The following is a 16,714-nucleotide window of genomic DNA, read 5'->3' on the forward strand; positions in this document are numbered from 1 at the left end:
TCAACTTTCTATCTCTCATGCATAGTTTCATGACTTTACCTACTCCGTCTGTGATCATGATATGCTATCAACTCCAAGAGTGGTTATTTGTGTTTGTAGTGTCTAAATGTTTACCAGCAATCATTTTGGTGAAATCAGCAAAAATATATGTATGGTGTATGGTGTATTTGTGTGCATGTACCTACGAGTAAGTGGGGAAATATTTTAGCTTTAGAAGATGTTAGATTTAACTAAGTGATTAACTTATAAAGTGAATAATTTAACAGATTTGAATGATGATACTTGTCTGCATGAAAAATGTTTGTTTTAAAATGAAGATTTTCAACACCAGTAACCAGCTCAGTTAGTAATTCAGAAAAAGGATGAACATTTCCTCCTGACATGTCTCAAATTTTCATTTGCATTCTTGACCATGTACAGGAGTTCTTGCCATCCTGGAGAATCCAGCACTAGACGACATTGGAGTGCAGATGAATGGTACAGAGGAACTTGATCCAGATACCAGACCAGTCACCTCACGCAAATCTAGTGACAAGAACTCATCAGCATCAACCTGCAATCAGCGCTGATCCTACTGTTGATGAATACTGTAAGCTATCAGCAATGAAAGAAATTCTTGGACTCTGTTCAGTTTGGAAAGCTGAGCTAAATGGTTTTATCATATTTTAAAATTCAGTCTTCTGCAAACAAAATTATGATGTAGTCAACTAAATGCAAATGGGGTCTGCAGTTGCACATCTCTTGTAAACTGATGAGTACTGAAAGCACTAGTCTATAAGCTGCAGAAGTGTGTGCAGTACTTGTCTGATAATCTGGTTTTGATGCAGACATCAGCATAGGCAGCCAAAAGGAGGGTCGATGCTGTGATATTTTGCCACGCACACTAGTTGCCACCAATATGTCAGGTGTGGTCTCCATTCGCAACGGCTGCCTTTACATTAATGACGAAAAACTAATAGACTTGCGAAACAGCCACCCTGGTGCCAATGGCAGTGACACAGCAGCATCTCCTTCAGGTAAACAGGCAACATTTTTTGCTCACTATTTTAATTGCAGAGAGAGCTTTTGTTGAAAGTGTTACTGATTGTAAAATATAAGATTTTTTATTAATTCAAAACAAATACAAAGAGGGAAGTTTCCTATCACTTCTCAAATCTTGTGAAAAGACGTCATAACTTTTTTGTTGCTGTTGTAGACAAATGAGTAATATGGATACTTAGGGACACAGCTGAAGACATTATTCTGCAGGTCTTTCATTCACCCTCGTCCTCTCCTTCTCTTCCTTTTTCTTCTCCTCGTCCTTCTGCTTCTCTTCCTCACAATTTCTCCTCTTTCTTCTTCGATCAACTGAATAAAAAAAATTGCTCTCGCTACTCAAATGTGGAATGAATCGTTTCTCTTTACTTTATGCCATTACAGTCTAAATCCTAGAGAGAGTTAACAAAGCTTTGAAATTCATCCTTCTGGTCAAACAGTTGATAAGATTTTGTAGCATGTCTGCCAGTCATCTTGTTTCCTTTCTTGTGCATGTCCAGATTTCCAGATGGCTCCAGGCAGTGAGCTTTTCCTGTATGTTGATGCCTGCAATGAGGCCCGGTGTACTGGACCAGAAATGAAGGGTAGTGTTCTCATTGTTGGTGACCACTCGGAGCAGGCAGTGTCTCGTAATGGAAGCAGTGTTCAGCTGGCACTGTCGACAGCCAGACGTCAGAAACGATCAACCTCAAACATTGTTATCAACACACCCAATGGTTAGTGTGTCTGCAACACAAAAGAGAGGAATTCACCATTAGCATCAACAATTATAACAACAAATATTTTTTCAATTATAAAGTGAAAAAAAGTAATAAAAGAAAAATAAATATATATTGCTCCTGCTTGATTTGGTGCAGTAAAGACTTTTTTGTTCATTATTACACATATAGCTGGCCTAGGTTCTGAAACATGTTTCACAAAGTAATGTACATGGACAGGTATGGCTGTTGGACAAACTGTGGTGCTTACACCACTGACACATGCAGACCTTAATGCTACATATGACTCTGTGGCCTCTACTGATTTTGTGTCCTACCTGACTAACCCTGAAGATACTGTTCATTCAGTGGACACGGTTGATCGCATCTTGGCACACAGGTAGGATGCTGGGATTTTTGTGCTGCTTTCTCATAGGATAGATCAGTACAGATTCATATTTGAATGATACATTTGATGGCATTATAGACATGTCTCTACTGTAACTGAACTGATGTAATTGCTTCATGAATCCACATACTTCAGCCTATTCTCTGTCCATCTTTATGTTGTCTTTTGCATAAACACTGACAAAATACTTGATCCTTGTGGATCCTTGCAGCAGCTTTTGAGTGCGCTGTCTGCACATCAATACTACTGATACTCAAAGATGCATTTCAAGAGGCAGCTGTCGGGAGACATGCTGCAGGTCCTAGATTCACCCTCATCCTTGTTCTTTTTCACTCTCCTTCTCCTAGTATACAAGCCTAAAACCTTCTTTGCAAGCTTGGCAGTGTGTCCAGAGATCAATATCTATTGGAATAAATCTCTGTTGGGTTGCGTCTTTCAACTGCTGTAAGCTCTCACTAGAAAGGGGTTTTCAAAGGTGCCAGGGTAAAGTGCTGGGGATAATGGGTTTTACGTTAAGATTTTGCTACTGGTACACATGATTTTTCTGACACACTTTTGTTTTTTATGATGGAAGCTCTTTATGAGGCTAGACAAGCTTGCTATTAATTACTTGTAGTTAATGAAAGCACCCACATCCGATCATTATGTTACTTGTGTGTGTTGCAGGGCTTCATACTCACCCACAGAGAGCATTTCTTTCTCCTTAGCATCTGTGGGGCAAGTGGAAATGCCAGACCTTTCACAGTGACCTACCCTTATGATCCCAGTGACTCTGACAGTGTGCTCACCCTTCTGCATTGGAATCCTGGTAAAGAATGTCTTTCAGACACTATTTTTCTGCCTTATCGTCTGCCTTACTGTCAGATATTCATTCTTTGACCTTTCTCTCTCCATCCCCATTCTTTTCCACTCTTGTATGAAAAGTATGCATACTCATTCACAAACACAGAAGACATAGATATGCACATGTTCATAATATTTACATCTACTGATGTGTAAGTGTATGCATACATAAATTGATTTTGCCATTGCAACAACTGAGTATGTTTACAGATCTACAGAAGTGGCAGCAGAGTGCTGACACATGTAACAAGACAGACAGCATTGTTATTGATGAAGCCAGCCAAACAATAACAGTCAAGGTAATGTTAACACCAGTTGTAGTTTGTATGGTACTATGCTAATTATGTTTCTTATGACCACCAGAAGGTACCAAGTAATCTTACAGGAGATCTCACTTTCACGCGAATCTTGAAATTTATTTAGAAAAAAAAAATGGTAATTCTAATTCTCCTCTTTTTTGAAATAGTTTAAATAAGCACAAAGTATTGTCCCTGCCCGGCTGCCCCCCATTTTTGTGTGTGTGTGAGCGCGCACTGCGGCCCTATGCTCCTTAAGTAGTAACAAGGAATTAACATGAGTGTGAGACTACAGCACATAGAATATTTTCATGAATACCATTTCCTCAAGATTCACAGTTAAAATTAGTTTCCTTGTTACCAGGTATGTAGCACATATGGCACCAGTACCTACTTTGTGAAGCAGACACAATTTTTGCTCTCTGCTGTCAGCAAAAACATTTCAAACAGTGAGCCAGTCCTGACTTCTTCCACCAACCTTACTATGAAGGAAGATGAAGGTAACACGGGAACTGTAGAAGAGGATAAAAATATCCTTTCATCATATGTACAATTACTGTATCAAAAGCTATTAATCTCAGAAGTTTTATGACAAATTCTGGAAAAAATTTTTTTAAGATCTAAATGCAGTAGTAGTACCTTAGTGAAGGTCATATATACAAGACCAGTGACACGATGTCTTTTTTTAAGCTTTAATGCCCAACTCATCACATTCTGGCCTAGAAATAATGGTAATTATTGTACCTGTTGGATATTTTGCTTGATTTACATATGTCTGACATGAAAATGTTGAATTTCTTTTATTTTTTTGTTTTGATAAGCACTTCAGTATATTTGAGAGTGCATATTGACATCCATGCATGCATGATTACATGAGTAGTTGTTTGCTTATGACAATTGCAGGCACATTCCTGTACAAAGTACAGACATCTGATGAAGATGGAGACACAGTCATTGTCCAGCTTCACGATGTTGAGCCTTTGTCTCCAGATCAAGGGGAACTACTCTTAGCACAAGGAAATCTGTAAGTTTTGTCATGCTGAAATGTGAACTGAAGTCACTTTTTAATTCCATTGTTTGCTTTTTTGTTTCTTTATTTGTTTTATCACAAATACGTACTACAAACCTTTTTTTTTATGTTGTTGAGTTGGTACATGTATCTCATTAGGGAAAAGCTTATGACATCAGAGGCTGTAGAGGAGGGACACTTTCTGGTGACTTTCCTTCCCCTTAGATATAACATAGGTACCAGCTGGTCCAGCTCTGGCTTTTTCTCAATATATGTTCACACATTGATTGCAAAGCTGTTTTTTTTTTTTTCTGTCAACAATGCTCTCATCACAGCTTCACTGCAATTTCTTTTCCTGCAGTGTTCTGTTCACACCCTGTGCTGACTGCAGTGGTACCTACCTTATACAACTCCTGTTGAAGGAGAGTCCTGTCACAGGCATTCTTCCTGCAACTGCCACAACCACCTTAACTGTTGATGTAACTGCTGTAAATGATGCTCCAGTGGCATTCACATTCCACAATGGGAAAGACCTCATGCCACCTGATCATTGGCAAAGGATGAGGGTGGCCTGGGCTCTTTAGTCACAACCTATCAGTTTGCAGTCATGAAGAGACCATGTCAGAACAATGGCTATTGCACAAGCGTGAAGTTGTTTCCTGTTGCCACATAGACCTTGTAAAGGCACAAACCTTAGCTTAAGACTTATGCAGGGATGTAGTTTATAAGTCATCAGCCTTTCATCCCAGAACTGGTTCAAAATGATGTTATAATGGAATCCGTCTAGGGCAGGGGTGGGCAATTAATTTTCCCAATGAGATATTGGGATGGTTTTAGAGGGCCAGACTAATATAGTTAACTCGGTTTTACCCAATACTGTATATATAGTATATATACTGGCGGGTGGGCCGGTCAGAGACAGGAGGCGGGCCGGCCTTTGCCCAGGTCTGGTCTAGGGGGAAAAGTATCCTCTTGGATGTCAGTGGAATTATTGAGTTTTTTCATATTGTTTGTGTAAAAAATTTGTATCTTTTCTTGAATCACTTAGTGGAACAAGAACATGAGAAAATCACCTCCAGAATACCCACTGGCTGACCATTTTAGGAAAGTAAGATTCCTACATGCATCAACAGGCTGTTAGCTTTTGCGTCATATTTGTGACCCATGTTTCTTTTTCATATTGTCATAGGCAAAGACAGCTCTTACACCTGTGAGGACGCTAAGTGTGCTGAATCTTACTATAAATGCAGGTGCAATGCTGGTTACACGGGTACCTACTGTGAGGCAGACATCAATGACGGTCTTCAAGGCCCTTGCTCCTGGACGTGTGTGTGTGTGCGTGGACAAGGTCAACGACTACAGCTGTGATTGTCCAGCAGATGACCCCAGTTGTGGGCTGGCTCATTGCTGTTATTGTATTCAGCAGCATTGTTTTTGTTGTTGGTGATATTGTCTGCTTTGCTGCTTATGCCTACAAGAAGTAAGTATTCAACACAGGTTTCCTGAATCCTTTGCCCACTCAGTACTGTATTTCGTGTAAATTGTGTGCGTTGCATTTGTTCTTAAACACATTATTTTGTTGCGTATGCAAGATGATGAAATGAACAATAACACTGTGTTTTATCATTCCTTCTTGTCTGACTTAAAAGGTTGGCAGACAGGCATGCTGATGACGAGCAATTAGGCAGACCACTAGACTTCACCAACAAAGCTTATGAGAGTGTGAGTTCAATTTTTCGGTTGATATTTCTTCAAAGGATGCATGAGAAGAATGCTAACTTACTCAAACTATTTGCATGAATGTTCATGACATTTTTCTGTCTTTATGAAGTCTGTTACTTGTGAATGAAATTTCTCAGGGACTAATAGCTTTTGAAACTAGCATTTTTTTGTCAGCTATGTTTTTTTCTTCATTCGGCATTATTTTTCCCCGGATGGACATACTGATGACAATCATCAGGATCCTAATGATATGGCACCTCAGTCTCCACCTGTGACCCCTTTTCCAGAATCTGAATGCAGTCAACTTGGTCTTATGTCAGAGTATCAGGTGAGAGTCCCAACCATGAGCTGTGGGTTCCTCTCAAGGATACATGGACTAATGCTTCGTACCTACAAAGACATGCAGCTAATACAAATATTCAGTTATCTGGGCACTAGAGTGTTATTTTTAGCTCACATTTGCATGTATGTACTTCACATTGTACAGTTTGTGCATGGAAATGTATACTCCATGTACTATCACAACACTGTTTGCATCTAACTTTATATTCAGCTTAATGTCTGTTTACACTGTATCTATTTAACATTTTGCTTTGAATTACGCCTTTTCACACACTTAACTGCTATACAGCAATGAAAAACATGTAAATAATTTGAAGAACATCTATGTTTTTTAAAATTTAAGGGGAAGTATTGGGTGAAGATCTTCAGTGTCTACTAAGAAGAATAATTGATTCAATAAGAATAAGTGCTTTCTTCTCGCAGCGATTTCATCTTATAAGGAGTGTGGGTGTGGTAATTTACAGAATCAGGAGGAATGTTCTAATGGCCTTTCCAGAGAGGAATGTGTTCACCTGATCCTCTGTCCTAGTCGTTTGGTACTGCGCTAAGACAGTGGAAATGAAGCATCCGCACTCCTGTTTGCAAATGTGTACTCTTACCAAAGAAGCCGATATAATTTGTTGCCGTGAAAGCTGCATGGCATTTTGTAAGAGATTTTAAACAAATTGGTGACAAGACTTTTTTTTCTGCTCAGTTGTACCCAGATGAAAGGGCAGAACTCAACTGGCCATAGCAGGAAGTCCTCTGCACATTTGAAAAGATTTCTGCCAGATCTTTGCTTTGGAAAATATTCAAGTCTGTGACAGTGAAAGTTTGATGGAATGCATAAGGAATCAGAACTGAGCAACTAGAAAAGCACCCATATAGGGGTTACGTTGCATCTTTCATCTGCTTATAATAATCTTGAACAATGCAAGGCTTTACTGTATTTGTTAAGTGAAAATTCCTAATGAACAAATCTTAGAAAGTTTTAAATTTTTAGAAAGTTTGAATCACAACTCTGTTATTTTTATTCTGCAACATTTGAAATGCTTACATTATATGTATGATGGTAGTATCTCCATTCAGGATTTTAATAAAGTTGTTATCCCGTTTAAATTTTTTCAAATGTTTCCCTCCTCTTTTCTCCTCTGATAACCAAGCCAAACTACCAAAACTAGCTGCAAACTTTGTTGTTAATTTAAACTTCTTAACAGAAAAATATGTAAAGCAGGATGACATTAATGCTTCAGAAACACACATACATAATAAATTCAAGACATTTTGAAATATTTTTCTTCCCCTCCCATTCATATTTTAATAAGTAAAGAAAATCAAAGCCTTTTCACACCCAATATAATCCTCCAAAATGGACATTTGTATCCTTGATGTTGATTGGAAGATTGATGCTCTGTAGTCAACCAACGGACCCACACAACTAGTAAACATTTTTGTTTGATTTTTGCCTATGAAAATCCTCTGGTATTTTGAATTGATTGAATGCAAATAAAAAGAGAGAAAATTCGATTACCTCTCTCATCTTTCTAGCACTCAAGTCTTTGGATTTCCTGTGAGTGATCATTTTCGATATAGTGCTGTACAACTGTATGCAGAGATAGCTAAGTACTTAACAATAAATTAAATAAGAGATTCAAACAGAAGTCTCAAAAGACATGGCCTCCTGTTAATGCAATAAATGTGCATAAATCCAATAAACTATTTCAAATTGTGTGTATTTAATCCAACATCTCTTACTTTACACTCTAGAACATGTAAATTTAATCTACCACAGAGTTTTTGGGTTGGTTGGTTGTTGTTTTTTCTTTTTGGTCATTAAATTATTTTCTGATCAGAAAGAATATTCATAAATGAACAGTCCTTAGGTGTATCTCCTAAGTATATCAAGCCAAATACAGACTTTCAGCTGATAAATTGATTCAATTGTAAGTCATGTAGCGGGGTGTTGCACTAAATTTAGCATAAGCCTTGATGACTTTGCTGACAGCATCCAGAAAATCTTTCTCTGTGGCCATTTTTCGTCGAGCTCGGATGGCAAACATTCCAGCTTCTGTACATACACTACGAATCTCTGCACCTGTCATCGAAAAAAAAAAAAAAATATAATAATAAAGGTTGCATTGTTTGCAAGCTTGTTTCCATGCCTTGCTACTTATTTTGGTCATTGCAAGATGAAAACCTGTTCTAGAACTATTTCTAATATTAACTCTTGTATAATTATGTAAGTTTACAGCTCTTTCTAATAAACATGAATCAAAACAGTGTGAACTGAATATTAAATGGAACTTGTGACACAAACGAGGTCTATTTCCAAGCACGAAATATATACTTGGTCTTTGTTCGATGCTTGCCTACCTGTGCTGTTGGGACATAGACGAGCCAGCAGTTCATAACGAATGTCCTTTTCGACGCTCATGGATCGGGCATGGATCTTGAAAATATGTGCACGACCCTGTAGGCAATTATATCCACAGTCAGTTTGCATGTAGAGTAGAAGGTTTCTTTCGATTATGACAATCCAGAAACTGAAGTTATTTTTTATTGTATCACAGATGCTAGACAGCTAGCTGTCCAGTAAAAATGAGGATCTCAAATGTCCAGAGGTGGCCAAGTGAAAATACTGATTCATAAGTTATATATCTTTTATCATGCACAATGTTTCTATTTTCCTAAATAAAGTTTGCTATGTACATTTAAATTCCTATGGTACTAATAATCAGGAAACATTAATTACAGTTGTCGTACTGCTCCCCAACGCTTACATAATCAACCTTCTCAGATTCCCCCCACCCCCCATCTTCAGCCCACAGTCTTTGAAAAAAAAAGGGGAAAACCTCACATCTAAATCTGGGAGACCAAACTCTATCTTCCTGTCCAAGCGACCTGGACGCATAAGAGCTGGATCTAGTGTGTCAGGGCGATTTGTTGCCATCAACACCTTGATATTTCCACGGGGATCAAATCCATCTAACTGGTTGATTAGCTCAAGCATTGTCCGCTGAACTTCATTGTCTCCACCAGCTCCATCATCAAATCTTGCCCCTTTGTGAAAAAATATGATTTCAACATTCCTTTCAAGGTTAAAACCAGCCACATAATATGGGTATGAAAGACAAAACATTGCACTGCCAGCTTGTTCTTCTCCAATTTAAAAAAATGCACTCTGTAAATTTCAGATTAAAAAGTATATTAGAAAACCATCCAAAATATAAAGTGATTTATACAGAATCTCAAATAATGCACACTAATCAACTAGAATCATGACATGTCTGCATTCATATTCGTGTCTCGTGACAATTCATTAAATACATGGCAACCAATGTGAGAGAAACTGACATTCAAAACAAAAAGTCTTTTAGCATCAAAAGCACATTAAATGCAAAGATATTAGAGCAAAATTTACCTCCAACAGCGTCAATCTCATCAAAAAATATAATACAGGCTTTTTTGGAGCGTGCCATTTCAAACAGCTCACGCACCATGCGGGCACCCTGGAAATAATCATAGGTAAATACAAAAGCAGCCCAGTCAACAGCCTATATCTGAACGCTGCATAGAACTTATGACTGTTGTGTAAAACATTTATCAATTATGAGCATGCTGCAGGGGGGAAAAATCTAAATACTCCCTTGTTCACTAACTGCTACAGAAAATAAACCTACAAATTTCAAATGTTAAAAGCAGTGCTGTCATAGTTGCTTTTGCTCGGTCGCCTTACTGATTCTGCCATTGTTAAGCTGGTTAAAGATTCATAGAAACTAACTCTACAGGTAAGAGCAATCAATCAATATATGTGGACTGGTAGACAAAGACGCTCTTTAAAAATACACAGTTTTTCTTCTCTTTTTTTTATAATCTGACTGCTGCAAAAAGTTGCAATGAAGCACAGTTGGTCATAAAAATCTTATATTTATGACATGCTTACCCTTTCCCTAAGGCATCTATATTCCAGGTCCCTATTTTCCATATTCCAGTAGAACAGTAATATATCTGATAGTAGTAGATGTTACATATTTTATTACCTCTCCGACATACTTCTGCACAAGCTCAGAACCAATGACTCGGATGAAACAGGCGTCTGTGCGATTGGCAACAGCACGAGCACACAATGTCTTTCCAGTGCCTGGTGGCCCAAAGAGCAGCACTCCCTTTGGAGGTTCTATGCCAAGGTTTACAAATCTCTCAGGCTGAAAGGTATTGAACATTGAACAAATGACGCAAAGAATGTATTTTGCTTACATATGTATGTTAAGATACCTTTATCCTGCATCCTACTTAACCATGTCAGCATAATCAGTACAGTAGCCAAAGATACTACCAGCCCCAGAAATAACTCTGATCCCCTAATTCAGGGTGCTATCTTTGGTTCATTAGTTGCCTGCTACTTTGATATCATTTCCTTAGGGTGTGAGCTAGATTCTTAAAAAATTCTACATTCTTCAAAAATCTGTCAGGACCCAGATTCCCTTTGTCCAAGGCATTGAGAAAGGAAGAGCAGCATACAAATAAGACTCTGCACACCAGGCCATGTGGTTTAAGCAACAGCCAACTCTAATCAACTATATTTACCTAGCATGCTGCTGGTAGGTTTGAGCATACTGCTAATGACCACAGCCACTGTACTGGCTATAGAGATGGGTGACACTTCCCTCCCTCTTCCCACTCACTGGGCCAGCCAGTTTAGTACCCAGTCCACAGGTAACCTTGGACTTTCAGATGCTCTCAAGGGTGTACAAAAAAGCTTTCATTCAAACAATTTTGCCCTGATGCTTTGCTATGACTGCTTGGCAAGAGGCCTGTCATGAGCCATTTATATGCTTACTGTGTCATCTATGCACAATCCTGATCAGATGGCACTGCAACCAGTGGTTGCCTTTGCTACATTACCTGCCACCACAGCCAAGATGGGGACCTGAGGGTTTTCCTTGTGGCCTGTGCCTTGATAATATCACCTGACTGTAAAACAGAGAACCCTGGCATAAGCCTAGTGATGTGACCATTACAGAGCTCAAGATGGCACCCTCCAGTAGAGCAAAACAGATGCCAGCTCCTTGCCTTGCTAAGTCTCTCATACATTCTGACCAGCACCACAGTCACTGGAGTCGTCCTGCTCATGAGCTTCAGGCTTTAGCCACATTACTGCCACTATACAGGGGTCAGCTCTTGGACATATCAGCCATTTTCATTGGACGCTTCTACCTTTTTGCCATGCTAGCCCTTGTTTCCAACATCAGTGCCAGTGCTACTTCCATTATCACCTACGTCACACACCTTTTCAACCCCTCATGAACAGCCCAATCCTAGCTATCTTAAGACCAGTTTTTAGCTTGTACTCAAGTATATAGTTTATTCTTTGTTGCTCCTTTGAGGAGCATAGGGCCACAACACCTCGTCAGCAGACCCAGTTTTGGGCAGCCCCCTTCAGTTTGACCCAGGTGGTTCCGATGTCCTTTGACTCACTTTCTACTGTTTTTTTCCAAGTCTGTTTTGGTCTCCCAACTCTCCTCTTCCCCTGAGGGTTCCAGTCAAGTGCCTGCTTGGCATTGGTGTCAGCTGGTTTGCGCAGTGCGTGTCCTATCCACCCCAGTTCATGCTTTTTGATGTCTTGACTAGTGGCAATCTGGCTGGTTCTTTTCCACAGACTGCAGTTGGAGATCTTTTTAGGCCATCTTATTCCCAGAATATGACGTAGGTATCGGTTGGTAAAGGTCTGGAGCTTGTTGTTGATGGTATTTATCACTTTCCAGGTTTCAGAAGCATACAGTAGGACTGCTTTCACATTGGTCTTGAAGATGCGGGTCTTACTGTGGAAGGATAATGCTCGGGAGTTCCAGATGGGCCGTGGGCTGATGAAAGCATGCTTGGCCTTGCTAATGCGACTTTTGATATCATCGTCTGCTCCACCGTCCTTGTTGACAATGCTCCCCAGATACACAAAGCAATCTGTTTCCAGGATGTTCTCTCCTTGAAGCTGGATTGGGAGTTCCTGCTTGTTGTTGATTCTCATCACTTCAGTCTTCTTTCTGTTGACCTTTAAGCCAGTCTTCTCTGCTTCCTCTGCTAGCTTACTCAGTTTGGTTTGTGCATGTTGCTGCCGATAAGTTTGTTTCGGCGACAAAAGTAATCTTAACTTTAAAAGTTTAGGGACAATAAACCTTCCAAGTAATATAACCAAAACATTCTTTAAAAAGTAAACACAAGAGGTAATCAATATGTAAAAGCCTAAAATGGAGTGGTGAAGTCCAAAAAGGCCACCAACAAACCAAGTAACAGATGGATTTTGGAGGCCAATATTTGCAGTTTAGGTTTATATTGGCTATATCTTCCCATATGTGCAGAAAACGCAAACCATTCAGATTGGTCTTTTAAGGTCAATTTTTTCTAAGATGTCAAATTCAGAAACAGTTGCCTGAGGAAGCACTTTTACTCAATGTGTACACAGATATGTGTAAAAAACATTTCTTCTATTTCAAAAGGTACATACCAAACTGCAATTTCCTCCCACCACCCATGTGTAATGTAAGAATTAAAAAAATCCACAGAAATCAAAACATCAAAGGACCTACATGAAGAAGAGGGGTCTCAACAACTTCTCGCAGTTTCTCAATCTGTTCTTTGCAGCCGCCAACATCGCTGTATGTGACATCTGGCTTTTCTTCCACTTGCATCATGGTGACTGTAGGGTCAATTTTTGGTGGTAAAGGAATATGGATCTGGTATTTGTTCCGGTCAACACTAAAAAGTAACACAATATTTATCAATTTCATTTGCATTTCTGTTTTAATTAGTCAGAAATATTTGTTCTTATCTAGAAATGCTGTTTTCTTTAAATATTGTGCATGCATTACCTGAACAGTTTTAAAATAAATACAACTGTCTGCATTATTTAAATGTTTCATTCTGGATAACTTAACATTCAACAACCAAAAATACAAAATCTTTGTCATTTAATCATAAAATGAAAATACAACACAAGAAAATAAATAAAATGGAGACAGTACCCTACACGCATGCCTTCTTCAATGTCTGTGGGAGCCACTTGGTCACCAAGATCCACCACAAACTTGGCGAATTGTTTGACATTAATAATATACTTAGCATCCTCGGAGTCTGCATTTATGATCTTTGTGCAGCGAGCTACCTGAAGTGGTTGTTCACCTGTTCAAAATTTATATAAAAACATACAATAATCATAAATGTAAAATATAACTTGTCTATCTTTGAGGTAGCATGGTCCTCTTGTAAATCAATAAGTTTAAGTAGGAGTCAAATGTAATATGGACAGCAATCATATGAGCACAATCATTCGTATTTGAAAAAAGGGAGAAGACAGGCAAAAATCCCACTGAGCATGTACACACACTCTCTCTCACTCTTGCTTCAACTGTTTCCTCTAAAACATGCTTAATAACATGGTTAGAAACAAGAAGTTTTGTTATAAACATAATTTTAAAAAGTGTAAAGATCTTAAAAGTATGATATTAAATGGCAATATAATACAATCTGTCAGCAATGTCTCATTTAAAACTGCAATAAAATTATGTTTTATGTTTAGCCAAAACAGGCTAACATTTTTTTAAGTGTGGTCTCCAGTGTATACAGTTACAAGTATATGCATGCACATGCATTCACACACACACACACACACTTACTCTGCAATGTTTGTTTATCTGCTGCAAGATCCCATAATGCAGGCGGTGCAAGACCAGTGTCTGACTCTTTGATTCCTGCAAGGACAACATTGAAAGAAGGACATTTTAAAGCCTAATTTCCAAATCTGATTAACATTATTCAACTTCAAAAATGTATAAAATAAGAGCAGAAGTTATAATTTATCATTATATATGTAGCATAATTACTCACCATATGAAGTTAAAACTTACGCTTGTCCAAAAGAATCAAAAGCCGTGACATTAAAAACATCATTTTCAATTATTAGGGAGGTATCTAAGTGTGATAATAGAGTGACAGCAGAACCAAGACTACAGACAGCCTAAACAACAGCATGACCCCTCTAGTCAGAAGACAGGTGGATTCACTGTTGGCATTAACTTAAGATAACATACCTGAGAGTTCATTGACAGTTTTAAGGTTCTTCTGAATATCTTCCTCACAGCTTTTGATTGTTTTACTGTACTGACCAACACCCTGAATAAAATACAAAAGAAAAATGATTAAATTTACATCTATGTATCTATTTAGAAACTAAGCTATCTTGTTCTCATAATAAGGTGAAAACTTAAAAAAAGTATTGCCTCATCACACAGCATACAGCGGATCATAATTTTAAATAGCCTTGTTACAATACTGCTTGGATTCCCCCTCCATAAGCACATGTGGCATTGTCAAATCAGGGGTGACTTCCATTTTCTGTAGTTTTGAGGTTGAAAGAAAAAACGTGTCCAGTGTCTGTTGCTTCTGCCTTTTTTGTAACATTTTTCAGTTATACGACATCTCATTATCATTAAACATGTTTAGGCTCCTATTGCTTATCCCAGTTAGGGAAAGATTTTTCTACAAACAATTACAATTTCCTCCACTTTGCACACATTTCTTTAATCACAAAAATCACTACATAAGAAGGATGCGCACAGATAAAGATAACATACGACTGATCGTAACTGTGTCTCGAGTGCGAATGATGTTTGGTCTGACATGCTGGTCGGTCATGTGGCTGTTTGGTATCCGAAGTTTTGTACAGTATCCAGTGCAAATTTTAACAAAATTTTTGGTCGTTATCCCAAATGTTCGCTATCGGAGGTGTTTGTTAGCTGAGGTTCCACTGTATGTGAAAACATGTTTACTGAGCTTATATTATTTTATAATTACAAAAAGCCAGCAATAAAGACTCAATAAGTCAGTGTTACTTACGTAAGTCTTAAGAAGAGCTATGTCTCCCTCATCCAAAGCTGCAAAAGTTAAGAGTAAAAACAGAAAATATTAGAAGAACAAATAATTGTGTAACATATCCTTCTAAAATACACTAACACATGACAATAAGGTACATATGCATTACTTGGGTGAAAGGTGCAATGCCCTGCTGAGAAGATGTAACTGGGGTATCGGATACAATCCATTGAACTGAGGAAAGTGGAGCAGAGCATACTTAACAGAATAGTTTGGGATGAAGTGTGCCACTATCGAACTGCCTTCAATGCAGGTGGTGACAGCGACATTTAATGTATTTTTGCATAGGTGACAATTCAGATAGTAAAAATCCGGCAGTAAAAAGAGTCATAATAAGTCTGTCTACAAAATATATCACACCGAATTTCCAAATAAGAGTAATTCTACTTCAGTACTTGTACTGGCGACACTGACAACGCAAAATTGAGTGAGAAACACAAACTGACAAAATTCTGTTTTAGCAAGGCACACACATACTTATATTTACATATCTGTGCTTACATTGAATTGGTTTTTCTTCTTCATCTGACTTTTCTTTTGTTTTGCGTTGATCCGAACCTAAATAATCCTTTGGCATTTTCGATATATTTATGTGCTTCTATCCCAGCGTCTACAGACACTTCGCCCAACAGGAAGTTACAAAAGTTCTACTTCCGGTTGGCTAAAAAAGTTAAAATTAATTATTTGGGATCAGCGCTGTGGAATACCTTGAAAACTGTTTACATCAGTTTTACTTATAATAAATCATAAGATCAAGACAAAAGCCTGTCCAGTTACTGACAGGCACTGATGGACCAGCATACGTGGTCGTCAGCTAGTACCAGTCAGTTCGTAAACCTTGTGAAGGCAAGGGCATCCCTGAAATATGTGTTGCTTTGGTATTGTTGTCTTGTGAATAAGATGATTATTAAAAGATTGTTTAGCAGATGATGGTACATGTTTGCATAATAACCCCATATATTGAACATTTAAATTCATAGCACTTATACCGACTATAGACCTTTTTGATTTGTATTCAAGAAAGTGCATGAACATATGACTGATGTATAGTCCGGCGATCATCCTTCCTGACACACACACACTGTTTATTTCTCTCCTTGCCTTGTTTTTAACATTACAAAATCTTCACATGAATTTATTTAAAGAAGAAGATCGGTCACTTATACTCCTGGACTCTTTAAACTATTACTATTTTTTAAGCCAGTTGAGACACACCTGCCATTGCTGCGGTAGACGGCATAAAAAATTATTACAGTATACAATAGTTTTCTTCCGTGCGACTGAAGTTGGTAGTTGGTAGTTTGGCTATAAATTCTTTCTGAAGCTGTCAGGTCGTGCTGGTGATGCTGATATTGCTAATGAATGATAATTAATGTAGATATATCCATCAACATTCAACTTTGTGGTACGCATCAGGGGAGGGAATAAATCCTGAATTATAGCACATTGGAGTCCG

At 38.3% G+C, this 16,714-nt stretch overlaps 2 protein-coding genes across 2 annotated transcripts; one reads left to right on the top strand and one right to left on the bottom strand.

Moving 5' to 3' along the window:
- Positions 1 to 474: 474 nt before the first annotated feature.
- Positions 475 to 2,890, top strand: LOC112557743. Its single transcript, XM_025227753.1, has 5 exons — positions 475 to 589; positions 828 to 1,016; positions 1,536 to 1,751; positions 1,974 to 2,133; positions 2,809 to 2,890. Exons 1-5 carry the CDS (start codon positions 475 to 477, stop codon positions 2,888 to 2,890), a joined length of 762 nt encoding a protein of 253 aa, XP_025083538.1.
- Positions 2,891 to 7,625: 4,735 nt separating this feature from the next.
- On the bottom strand, positions 7,626 to 15,914 carry LOC112558278 (26S proteasome regulatory subunit 7). Its single transcript, XM_025228643.1, has 11 exons — positions 15,760 to 15,914; positions 15,223 to 15,260; positions 14,418 to 14,499; positions 14,004 to 14,078; positions 13,353 to 13,509; positions 12,918 to 13,086; positions 10,374 to 10,538; positions 9,755 to 9,842; positions 9,191 to 9,393; positions 8,707 to 8,803; positions 7,626 to 8,428 (listed from the first exon to the last, which is right to left on the bottom strand). The coding sequence occupies exons 1-11, from the start codon at positions 15,833 to 15,835 to the stop codon at positions 8,271 to 8,273; spliced, it is 1,308 nt and encodes a 435-aa protein (XP_025084428.1). The 5' UTR covers positions 15,836 to 15,914; the 3' UTR covers positions 7,626 to 8,270.
- Between the last annotated feature and the right edge of the window lie 800 nt (positions 15,915 to 16,714).

Source organism: Pomacea canaliculata, linkage group LG2 (assembly GCF_003073045.1).
Source record: "Pomacea canaliculata isolate SZHN2017 linkage group LG2, ASM307304v1, whole genome shotgun sequence".
Classification (NCBI taxonomy): domain Eukaryota; kingdom Metazoa; phylum Mollusca; class Gastropoda; order Architaenioglossa; family Ampullariidae; genus Pomacea; species Pomacea canaliculata.